Genomic DNA, 13,038 nt, shown 5'->3' with positions numbered 1-13,038 from the left:
ACGACCTTGCGCTTGCCAGGCAGGCGCTTTTGCCGCTGAGCTAAATCCCCAGCCCCATAAAATACTACCTGTTGTTCTTAAAATATTTCTCTATGAAATTATTTGAGACTGTTGATAGTTAAACCAGTTTTGACTACTGCTTTTGTAATTTAGGAAAATCAACGGGCTCTGTAAAATCTGTGGTAACTGTAGCTGCTAAAGGTAAAGCTATCAAAACAGGTAAGATTTTTGGGGAAGAAAAGTTTTACTAAGTTTAATTTTAATTCTGTGTTTGAAATTGTAAATATCATACTAAAAGCGGGCTTTGAATTGATAGAATAATTTTTAATGTCTAATAACATCGTGAATATTTCAGTAGATACTTCTTTGATATTTAAAACCTGGCCCATATAGGATTTTTGTTCATTGATACTTTCATCTTTGATAGTATTTGCCATTAAAGATACATTTTTGTACAGGTTTGTAAGTCATGGCTTACAGTTTTGGGACAGAGATGTAATCAGGCTGCCATGTAATTCTGTTGTATAAATGGTTTAATCTTTTTGTTACTTCATATTACCTTCCACAACACGTACAATTTCTCTGCTGTTTTTTACTTTTAAAAAGGTTGTTTCTTTCCACATTAGGAAATGAATTTTCTCTATTAAAAAACATAACACTATTTAAAATAAATGCAGCACTTTGAAACAAGCATGAGGCTGGGAATATAGTTGAGAGATATAGCGCCTGCCTGGCAAACGCAAGGTCCTGAGTTCAGCTCCTGGTACCAATAAAAAAGAAAGAAGCATGATCTTATGATATCTTTTTTTTGGTTTTTTTTTTTTGTTTTTTTGAGACAGGGTCTTGCTGTACAGTTCAAGCTGCCTGTGAACTAACTATATATCCCAGTTGGCCTCGAACTTAATGCAGTCCTCCTGCCTGAGCCTCCCAAGTGCTGGGATTATAGGCATGTGCCACCATGCCCGGCTTATAATATCTTTTCTAACAGAATGATTTCAAAGAATATTTCTAGAAATTATGAAATGTGACTTTTTGATTTTGTAATTATGTACTTCTGCCTCACAGAGGTAAACTTTATTCACTTAAGGACACCAACAAAACATATCTCAGGTTTGTTTTCAATATTATTAGTAAACAGTTGTAAATAGGAAAGAACAGCTTTTATAAGTTGAACAATTTACTAACACGTTAGTATGTAAGATGCTATGTGATTCAGCATACTCTTAATGGTTCAATTCTACTTTTAAAAGCAAAATCGACTGGAAAGAAGTCTCTTGAACTCAAAAAGGTTGGGAATGTCAAAAATAAAGACTCCAGTAAACCTGTAACTCTACCAGGTAAGCTTGAAGTGCTATCATTTAATGTTTTCTTTAGGACCTTTTGGTATTTTTTCAAAGTATTTTTTGAAAGTTTCCTTAGAAATTCTCAAGAGGATTGTTTTGCTTTTTTCAAAGAGAAGTTTCGTGTTAAATTTGACTTGTCATATCACCTCTAAGGACCCCTGAAATTGCAAACTAGTTTAAAATAAGTTCTTGTTTATATTTATTAGTTTAATCTCTACTAGTGTTTTTATAGACTATTAAAGCATACTATTTCATGCAGCAAACTCTGAAATAAAAACCAGTATGGAAGTCAAAGCCACTGAGAACAGTGCTAAAGAAACCGTTTCAGGTAGGCCAACAGAAATTTCATTTTGTCCTCTTATGTTTAAGGGTAGAAGGAAAACTAAACTTTAATAAAAGAGGTGATTTTGTACATTTTTGTGTACTGTTTAAATTTGTTTCATTCCTAAATCAAATCAAGTATTATGATTCAGATCTTTACTCGTTGAATATTCTGAAATTTTGCTCTCAAAATAAAACTGTTACTTAAAAGCCATTGTCAGGCTGGTAGTGTGGCTCAGTGATGGTGCCTGCCCAGCTTGAAGTCCTGGGTTTGATCCCCAGCACTGCAAGAAAAACAAAAGCCAGTGTAGTTATTTCCTGCTATTCTGTTGTCTCTTGTCAGTTTTATGCTTTTTTTTTTTTTTTGAGACAGTGTCTCACTCTATTTCAGGCTAGCCTTAAACTCATGGTAATCCTTCTGCCTCATTCTCCCAAGTGCGGGAATTACAGGCATGCATCACCATGCTTGGTTTAGTTGCATACATTTTTTATAGCTACTATTTAATTCATTATAGAATAAAGTTTATTTATTTTATATATGTTTATCAATAAACATACGTGCATGAATTTTAAATTAACTAACTTAATTTGTTTATTTTGATATTTAGAAGCTGCTTTGGAGGACAAAGAAACTGAGTCAATCAGCCAGGTCAGTGTTTTTGTTTTATTAATTGTTTTAAGGCTTAAAATTTTTTTTTGCAAAATACATTTTTTTAAATCAAACCTACAGTATTTGGCTTGTTGCAAGGTTCAAGTCATCTGTGGCTCTTTGAATGGGGGTTCAGTTAAAAAATCTTAAGACTATAGAGAAAGTCACTAGAATTCAGGATAGATTAAGTAAATAAAACTACGTGTTTCTGAAGATTATTTTCCCCTGACAGCACTTTAAGTCTAAATGGGTTTGGGGGCAGACAGAACTGATCAAATCAGAACTACCAGAATTTCTGGGGAAAAAACATTTGTTTCTTCCTAGTGACAAATGGGAGATACATGTTAATGTTTAGAATACTAATTTAGGGTTTTCTCTGGGGAGGAATTATTAATTTTGGAGGAGTGAATGGGGCTTCCTATTCTATATGAAAGCCAAGCCAGATGTTGTGGGGCATGCCTGTAACCCCAGCACTTGGGAGGCTGAGGCAGGAGGATCTTTGGGAATTGGAGACCAGCCTGGGCTACAAAGTGAGCTTAAGGCCAGCCTGAACTGCATAGCGAGACCCTATCTCAAAAAGACAAAAAAAAGGGCCAGGGATATAGCTCAGCGACACACCAGGCAAGTGCAAGGTCCTGAGTTCAATTCCTGGTACCAAAAAAAAGACATAAGTAGTTCACTTCATTGTTTCCTTGTGGTTATATCTGTTATTAAAAGAGTATATTGTCTTATGTATATTGTACTGATTTAGATTTTTAGATCACTCAGGTGCTAAGCATAAGTTCATTTTTGTCTAATAAATTCTTCTCAACTTTTATTAAGTAGTATGTCTTTTATTTTTAGGAAAAGTGTTTTGCAACACAATATAGCACGGTAGAGTCCCATGAACCACTTAAGAAGGAACCATTTATGAATGCATTTGACTGAGTGCTAATTTAAATGACTTTCAAATTGTTTATGAAAATGATAAGCCACCCCCCCCAAAAGTAAAAAATTGGCAGGTTTACTATACCACCTCTTTAGGATTTTTCCTAGTATCCACAAAAGGAAAAAATGGCTTGGGAGAGTCATCTTGGAAAATAAAATAGATGTGAGAGAAGGGGTGGCAGAAAAGAAAGTACAGATTGTGGAGTAAGGATTCTGAAGAGATTAGATGAGTTATTTTATATTTCCTAAAAGTGATTTTTTTTTATATTTGGAACTGATTTGGAATTTGAGGAATATAATCAGCACAAGATAAAGAAATGGAACAAAACCAAAAAGGGTTGTAGTGAGAGATAGGTATGTTTTTAAGAAAAAGTTGAAGCCAGGTGTGGTGGTGCATGCCTGTAATCCCAGCACTCTGGAGGCTGAGGCAGGAGGATTGCCAAGAGTTGAAAGCCAGCATGGGCTGCAAAGTGAGCTCGAGACTAGCCTGAACTGCATAGTGAGACCCTGCTCAAAAAGATTGAAAGAGAGAGAGAGAGAGAGAGAGAGAGAGAGAGAGAGTTGGAAAACAGATCTCTAGTAGATGACAGATGGCATAACTGCAGCTACTATGTTTTAAAGATACAGATTTGCATATTTAAGAGGTGGTATTTTTATTGAGGTTCAAACCAGCCTCCTGTATTGATACGATTTTCCTTATTAGTAAATGGAATTTAAGTGATAATATGATACCAAGTATAAATCTAGGTATATACAAGTACAGGTAAGGCAAGTTTTAATAATGATTTCTTAATTTCTTTTGAAGGAAACAGAGGAAGTGTGTGTGATACTTATTTCTAATTTGCCTAATAAAGGATATTCTGCAGAAGAAATTTATAATTTAGCAAAACCATTTGGTGGTTTAAAGGATGTTTTGATTTTATCATCTCATAAAAAGGTAAGAGTTGAAAATAGCTTTCATATTATCTATAAGCAGCACATTATGAAAATGAACTGCACAAAATGAGGAAGGATTTAAAAGCAGCATTTCAAAGTAAGTAAAGTGTTCTAAGGAATTTTTAAAATGTAAAACTCAAATATCATTTATTTTAGTTTTGTTTTTATCAGGCTTAGTTTAATGATGAGAAGGAATGATTTATACTATGTCAGTTTTGCTAATATTTTAGTTTATTAGAAAATGTTTCATATCTTAAATGTTTAATAAAATTATTTAATGACTTGTAAGATTTTACACTGTATCATTCTTCTAGTAATATTTCTCATTCTTTGTCCTATTTTACCAGTGATACTTAAATGGGCAGTAGCCACTTAAACTAATGATGTTGGCAGGACACAGAACAAAACTTAGGTTTATTTGTATGCTTTAATTTTTCTGTGTGTGTTGCTTTTGTAATTTTAAAACCACACACTAAAATTTACTGTTAATAAACATGTGGAATGTATTTCATAGGATGAGAGATTTCAGTAAGGAAGTATTAGAAATGATACCACTACAAGTGGGAAGAAGTGTAAACAGCTGAACTTCATGACAGTTACATATTTCAGCTGATTTTTAAAAAGTAGATTATCTTTTCTGTTTAAAGACAATAAAAAGCTAGGCGTGGTGGTATATGCCTGTAATCCCAGCACTCAGGAGGCTGAAGCAGGAGGATCTTTGCAAGTTTAAGAGCACCCTGGGCTACAAAGTGAGCTCAAGGCCTGCTTGAACTGCATAGCGAGACCCTGTCTCAAAAAGACAAAAAAAAAAAAAAAAAAAAAAAAAAAAAGGATGAAATAGAAAGGGATGCTTTTTTTCTTTTTTTGAGACGGGGTCTCACTATATAGTGCAAACTGGCCTTGAACTCCCTTATGTAGTTCAAGCTGGCCTGGTACTCACAGCTGATCCTCCTGTCTCAGTCTTCCGAGTGCTCTCTACCTGACTAAGGAATGCATTTTTAAATAGGGTTTTTAAACGTGACAATACGTTAAAATGGGGGAAGGAATGACTCAGGTGTTTAAAACAATAGAAATTGTTAACTTTATGTCATGTACCTAATAGTGTATGTATAAATAGGTTAAATAAGTATAAAATCTGAATAAGTTAAAATTCTTTGTCTGCATGGTTTTGATTAGAGCTGAGTGGACTTATTAAATACTTACAGAGCTAATCTTTTCTGGTGCAAAATACGTAGTTCAGCTATAGAAGTCCCCCTTATTAATGAAAATTACATTCCAAGAACCAAGAAGATACCTCAAACTGCAGGTGGTGCTGAACCTTGTATTTACTCCTTAGTTTTTCTGGTACATATGTGTACAAAGTTAATGTATTTTCCTTTATAACTAAGCACTTATGCCTGTGGCTCTAACTTTTGTTGCATTATTTCTTTATCCTTCATAGTTTCATGGATATAAGATTTGTTTTTACTGTAGATCTTGGAGATCTGAGCAAGGCACATTTCTTTATTATATAGAAAACTAACCTTTTCATTTTAACTGCTTTATGGCTTCTCTTTAGCACATATGAATTGCCAGTATCACTGCTGTTATACTTTGGGGCCAAACTAAGTAAGAGTTTCTGGAATACATATACTACACTAAACAATCAGATAACAAGTGGCTATTAAGTGATTATTAAATAGGCTGATAACATGGGGACTATGGATAAAGGGTTCTTTCACATCCCAGGCAGAACAAAGCAGGACTAGAGACTTAATCATACCACTCAGAATGGCATGCAATTTAAAACTTAGGAATTGTTTACTTAAATATCTATGAAATTAAACATAAAGCAAGATGGAAATTTAAAATTTGAAAAATATGTAAAGTGGGAAATAGTGTTGATGTCCACATAATATATATTGCAACATACTAAAAGTTCACCAAATTGGAAAACATGATTTGTTAAAAAACTAGACTTACCATACTTGCAACTATATGTAAATACATAGATTTCTACCATGTTATCAAATGTATGGAAGAATGATCAACCTGTTTGATTATACAAGTATGAAAATTCAAAACTTCATGGAATCATTATATGATAGCTGGCATTTTATACCTGTGAAAAAAGACAAAACAAAAAATGACTTGAAATGTTGAGGGTCAGATAGCATGTAAAAGTCTGACCCTTTGTATTAGATATCTTTAATCCTCTATTTGTGTATGTGTGTGTGTGTGTGTGTGTATATATATATATATATATATATATATATGGAGGGTTATCATGTTACATCTATAAAAAAACTTGATATTGCACCATTTTTGACTCTTTCCTTCATTTTATCTATCATTAAATTTATTTACTTTGGGGTAAAAAAAATAAAAATCTTTTTACTCAAGAAATACTCATAAAATATCTGCTACATACTAGCCACTGCTGTGATACTAAGAATGCAGTACATAAGATGAGACCTTTCTTAACATCAGTTACTAGAATGTCTTTTGTTTCTCGTTTAGTATTTTGTATTTCTCTTTTAGAGATCATGAGTTTAGTCATTCCTCATTTCATTTTTATGGTTGTAGTATTCTTAATCTATGGGTCTGACTTTTCTGAGGGCACTTACTGTTTTATCTTAAAATTTTTTTTACTAAGTTAAGCCATTTGACTCCAAAGTATTCAAAGAAAATAAATCATTTAAAATTTTTTTGATACTTTTTATTTTAAAAGGCATTTATAGAAATAAATAGAAAATCTGCAGAGTCTATGGTCAAATTTTATACCTGCTTCCCAATATTCATGGATGGAAATCAACTCTCCGTAAGTGTGGCTCCTGAAAACATGAATATAAAAGACGAGGTAAATCATAGATTTGTACCATCATTTTACTAGATCTTGAGTTATTTTCAGATTTATTTTACTCTGTTGTTGTCTGGTTTTCTTCTTTGGGTCACAAGTTTTTTCTGACACTAAGAAGTCTTTCCAATAATCACTCAATCCCCTGTTTAAGAGTTACTTTCGTATTGAGTGTATCCTATCCCTTATGTGTGTTGAGCTGGAAAAAAGTTGAAACCTATCTGAAAATAGGGCTCTTCTTTTTTTTTTCGTCACTAATCTTACTGTCATCCCAACAGGAATCTTGAAGGTTATCTTTAATTTTTTTCCTCATTTCTCATATTTGATCCCTGACTAGATCTATTTTAAGTTTGTAAAATTTATTTTTTCTTCCTTATCCCAAGCATCATTGCTTAATCTCTTAGAAACTGTCAGAGCCGATATGGTGCATGACTGTAATCCCAGCACATGGGAGGCTGAGGCTGGAGGATTGAAAGTAACTGCCCAGCTTGAGCAGTTCATTTAGTGTCTTATATCCTCTCTTAAAATAAGAAACAGTAAAAGGATTGGGTATGTAGCTCAGTACAAAGGCCCTGGGTTCAATCCCAGGGGTACACATCTCACACACACACCCACACACACACACCCACACACACCCCACACCACACTCACACACACACACACACCCCACACCACTCTCACACACACACACACCCCACACCATCACTCACACACACACCCATACCACACCACACCACTCACACACACACACACACACACCACACCACTCTCACACACACACACACCCCACACCATCACTCACACACACACACCCATACCACACCACACCACACCCCCCTGCCAACTTTTCTGGACCACCAAAATTAATTGTTGATTGGGATTTCTACCTTCAATTTTGTCTTCCTCAAGTCCTTTTTCCAAGCCGTAAGTGTGATAGGAAGTTGAAATCTATTCACATTCAGGTAATCTATTCAAATTCAGCTTTCATCTGATGTAAAAGTCCTTCAGTGTCTCTGTGGCCTATAATGACATATAGGCTCTCTAGAGGAAAGTAGAGGTACAAATCATTTGGAAAACATTTCATTGAGAATTTGATACAATTGGTGGACTATTTTATACATGTTCAGTAGTCAGTAGTATTATTAGTTACCCTTTGCCAGCTTTGTTTTCTTTTCTCATGCTGATTTTGGCCTCTTATAATTCAAAAGCAACACATGACTATACACTAAATATCCTATACAATGTTACCTTTTGGTGTTTTTGTTTTTTCTGTCTTTTTGAGACAGGGTTTAATTATGCACTTTAGGCTTGCCTTGAACTCACTTTGAGGCCCAGGCTGTACTCAAATTCGTAGCAATCCTCCTGCCTCAGCCTTCCAAGTGCTGGGAATTAGAGGCATGCGCTACCACACCTGGCCACCCTATACCATATTTTATTTATCTTCATTTTAGTTATTTCCTTTTCCCTGCTTTGCTAGGTTAAATTTTACTTGAATTCTTTTATGTCTGAATTAAATCTCTTCTCCTTAAATGTGGAATCAAGTGTCATCCCTAAATAACACTGCCTCATCAATCTTTAATGAATTTATGGGAATAGGGAAAATTAAGGATTATGTGGCTGTGGTGAGACTTCAGTATTCAGTAAGTTTTTCAGGAGGAGGAAAACATTTTTTGGAAGGAATAGAAGTTTTGCTGTCTCATTTTATGAACTACTGAGCAATATATATTTGTACACATTATATTGCAAATCTTGACTAAGCATGAATGAAAAACATGTTGCACCTTCAATTTTCTGTTTTGGCTTTTTAGGAAGATCTGTTTACAACTTTGATTAAAGAAAATGACCCAGAGGTGAGTTTTGCATTTGCATGTTTTTATTTGTTAAATTCATAGAACATTGGTTATTTACCTTTTAAGAACTAAGGAAAACTTCAGTAGTAATTTTAAGATACTGAGGCATTGGAGATGTCAGAGCGGTCTTCTTGGTAAAAATAAGAAAAGGTTATCCTAGTCCTGGTTACAAATTTTTTTCTATATTCTGGAATACATAATTAGTGGCTAAATAGATTAGTGCTCTGTCTGAGGTTGTTTTAAGTAGACATTTAGATAGTAGAATTATTGTACCTCCCATTTTAGTATATTGTTTTACTGATTATTCAAATCTAATATCTAAAATTGAGACCTACTATTGGGCTGAGGATGTGTCACAGTAGCAGAGTGCTTGTCTAGCATGAGGAGGAGAGGGGGGCATAGAATGCTTCAATCCAGAAGCTGAATTAAAAGTTGAAGACTTGAGAATACAGGGTTTGGTTATGTACTGTCTACAGAACAGTTAAATTAGGAAGGAAGAGAGTCCACACCATCTATATCAGCATAGTCATATTTTCTTAATCTTGGGAGATCTCATCTGGGTAATAATTTAATTATTGTTTGTGTTTTATAGTTTAATGCTCTAGCTGTCATTTTCTTTCCTATGCTATCTCTTAAAAAATATAGGCAAATACAGATAAAATTTATAGTAGGTTTGTACATCTTGATAATTTACCAGAAGATGGACTTCAGTGTGTACTTTGTGTTGGACTTCAGTTTGGAAAAGTGGACCACCATGTATTCATGAACAATAAAAACAAGGTAATAAATTCCTTCCTAATTTAACTGTTTTATAGACAGTACATAACCAAACCTTGTATTCTTAAAGTCTTCAATTTTTAATTCAGCTTCTGGATTGAAGCATCTACAAATGTTACTCAGTTGTTTGGCAGAATTATAGATAGTACTTTTCTTTTGGATAGGGAAAAGCAAGATAATTTCTTTTGGATAGGGAAAAGAAAGAAGATGTGATCTCTGGGTTCAGAGCTCTTCCCTGTGTTCAGAGGTCTTGGTTTTTAAGGAAAAATAAGACTCACAAAAGGAAAATGGGAATGTAGTGCAACAGCAGACAGAAACACTGAAATGACACCCAGGATTTGGAGTCAGATTTATTTACATTGATGGGCACTGATTGGGATCATTCCCAAAATATCGGGCCCTGATCTCTGGTGGTCTAGGGCTTATATGAGATAAGTAAGCAGGAAGTACAGAGGCAGAATGGCTTGTCTGTTGGGGATTGGTTTATACAATGTGCATCACAGTGACCAGCCATTTCTAAGAGACAGAAGCAACCAGAACTAGAACAGGACTCTTACCTGGGAAGTTAAGAAACTGAAGTATACCGGCTGGGGGTGTGGGGGCATTTTTTGCTACAGTAGTACAAAAAGCAGTATCTTACAGGGAAATATAGACTTGAATTCATTTGGTTCTGACCTTAGCTACCTCTTTATCTTGGGCCAGATAAACACTGATTTGTTATTACCACATTTTTAAAAGTTCTTCTAGCCTTAAAATATTGTTTATTTATGTGGAAAGAGGCTTCACTTTGTGAAAGTAAGAACACAAATTGTTCCTTTACTTACATTTTTATGATTTCTGTTTTTAACGTATATTTCAATTGTATGCCCATGAAAATTAGATTTTGTTTAAAAATTTACTTAGGAAGCAGGGTTTAATATCAAAGTTGACAGTACTTACCATATAAAAATGATTGATTTTTATAAGGTAAGCAATGATTGAATACTAATTTTTTTTAGATATGTTCTCAATTGATAAATAGAGCATAGTTAACATTATAGAGATTGGATGATCTAGGATGGAAGGTAGGACACACATAATGTGTAGAATTTTGAAGCTTTGCTTTAAACACCCGTATTCTTCTATTTGTAAAAAATAAATGAAGCTAGGCATGGTGGTACATGCCTGTAATCCCATCATTCTGGGCGACTGAGGCAGGAGAATTGCAAGTTTTTGGATCCAACATGGCAGTTTATCAAGACAGTGTCGCAAGATAAAAAGTAAGAGTTGTGGATGTAGCTTACTGCAAAGGCCCTGGGTTCAGTCATCACTACAGAAAACAAAACAGAACAGAACAGTTGTCCTTTTCAGATTTGCCTTTGCTGTGCAACCTTCTAAGGATTGCATTCTTTTGTTGACCTTAAAATAAGAATTAACCATATTCTTATAATCAGGTATCTGAAGCCTGAAAGAAAAATACATGGAAATTCTTTAAAATTAAAAAAAAAATTGCAGTAAAATACACAGATTTTATCCTTACAACACATGCATTTATTTTTTTAACCATGTTTAAATATCAGTTTGGTGGTATTAAACACATTCACATTGTGTAACTGTCACCACCATCCATTTCCAGAACTTTATCCAGCTTCTCAAACGGAAGCTTAGCTACTTGTCCATTAAATAATAACTCTTCATTCTTCTTCCCCATTGCCCATCAACCACAGTCCTATTTTCTGTTTCTGCTATTAGGAATGCTTTAGGCATCTCATTTATGTGTTACTACACTTGCTCTTTCATGACTGGCTTATTTCACTTACTGTGCCTTCCATGTTCATTCATGTTGTAAAGTGTCAGAATTTCCTTTATTTTTGAAACTGAACAGTATTCTACTGTAAGTATATACCATATTTTAAAAATCTGCTCACCCGCTATGGACAGTTAGGTTTCTTCTAACTTTTGACTGTTGTGAATAATACTTCTGTGAACATGGATGTGTAAATGTTTGAATCCCTGCTCTCAATTCTTTTGTGTATATACTAAAAAATAGATTTGTTAGGTCAGTAGTAATTTTGCCTTTAATTTTTTAGGGAACTATTCACACTTTTTTTTTTATATTCTCCACAGGCAATTCTTCAGTTAGAAAGCCCTGAATCTGCTCAGTCAATGTACAACTTTCTGAAACAAAATCCACAAAATATAGGTGACCATGTATTGACCTGCAGTTTGTCTTCAAAGATCAATTCATCGGAGGTAAGATACTTTTTTGGATTAGCTTTTATCTTTTATAAATGTAAAGAAAGCATAGGTCATTTTCCCAAAGCTCAAAAAGTATGTTCTCAATGCAATTTTAAGAATTTTTCTCAGGTAGTAATTTGGTTTTGTGTTTAGATGTTCTTTCTGTTGAAAATCTGTTTTTTAAATGTTGCAGTTTTCAGGGTTATGCAGTGGTGTAAATTTGTCCAAGTGAAAATAAATCAAGGTAATTTTGAAAAATATAACATGTATTTTGATACTTACTGACCTGAGTAGAATGGCTCCTTATATGTTTCATAATTGTCTCTGGAATCTAAAGGTTGCTTTAAATTTATTATTATTTTCTCCTGGGAGAAAGAGGTTTGTTGGTTTTAAATTATGAGAATTTGTTTTATAAGAAATCAGATTTTGTAGGCTTTTGATTTGCCATAGAGTATATAGCAATATATGAACAAAAGTTTATGAGGAGTTCACCTGTGAAAAAATTAAATTCAAACTGAAATGTTTTCTCATAGCAGGAGGTGAGTAATAGGGCATTGAATTTGTTAGCAATATGTTTATTAATTGTCACCCAATCTTGCACTTGCTGTAAAAACCAGAAAATTTCTGTTATTTAAACTCAAAGTATTATATATAAAATTATATACTTCATATATATCTGAAATGGCAGGTGGTAAAAAGTGATGTGAAGACATAAATCAAGATAAAATGATGTGACAGTGATAGGGGGATATATATATATATATATATATATATATATATGTATATAAACCCATTTATGCTGAAGGTTGCAGTTTTTTAAAATTTTTCCATAACATTTGTATTTTGCCTGGAAAAAGTCAAAGAGCAACTTTTTTTTAAAATTCTTTTTTTTTCGTTTTTTTTTTGGTTTTTCTCCGGTACCGGGAACCAAACTCACTACCTTGGGCTTGCCAGGCAGGCGCTTTTGCCGCTGAGCTAAATCCCCAGCCCGTCAAAGAGCAACTTAAAGAGAAAAATTTGTGTTGTGTTCCATTGTTATGTGTCATTCCAAAAATGGGACCCTAGGCATAAAAGGATTGAGAATAGTACAGCTCCTCAGGGAAAGAGTTTCGAATCCTAAAAGAAGAGATCAACTCCACGAATATATGAAGAAAAAGGCTTTTCGACAGAGACATAATTGAG

At 34.0% G+C, this 13,038-nt stretch overlaps 1 protein-coding gene across 1 annotated transcript in view; it reads left to right on the top strand.

The window, feature by feature from the left end:
- Znf638 (zinc finger protein 638) overlaps positions 1-13,038 on the top strand; it is a 130,908-nt gene that overhangs the window by 101,215 nt on the left and 16,655 nt on the right. The window contains exons 12-20 of the mRNA XM_005385601.2: positions 154-219; positions 1,251-1,337; positions 1,603-1,671; positions 2,273-2,313; positions 4,046-4,177; positions 6,887-7,015; positions 8,821-8,862; positions 9,508-9,642; positions 11,746-11,871. Coding sequence (XP_005385658.2) covers positions 154-219; positions 1,251-1,337; positions 1,603-1,671; positions 2,273-2,313; positions 4,046-4,177; positions 6,887-7,015; positions 8,821-8,862; positions 9,508-9,642; positions 11,746-11,871 — 827 coding nt within the window. The remainder of the gene's footprint in view (positions 1-153; positions 220-1,250; positions 1,338-1,602; positions 1,672-2,272; positions 2,314-4,045; positions 4,178-6,886; positions 7,016-8,820; positions 8,863-9,507; positions 9,643-11,745; positions 11,872-13,038) is intronic.

Source organism: Chinchilla lanigera, unplaced genomic scaffold (genome assembly GCF_000276665.1).
Source record: "Chinchilla lanigera isolate Chin_1 unplaced genomic scaffold, ChiLan1.0 scaffold00023, whole genome shotgun sequence".
Taxonomy (NCBI): Eukaryota; Metazoa; Chordata; class Mammalia; order Rodentia; family Chinchillidae; genus Chinchilla; species Chinchilla lanigera.
This window is presented reverse-complemented; position numbering and strand designations above follow the sequence as displayed.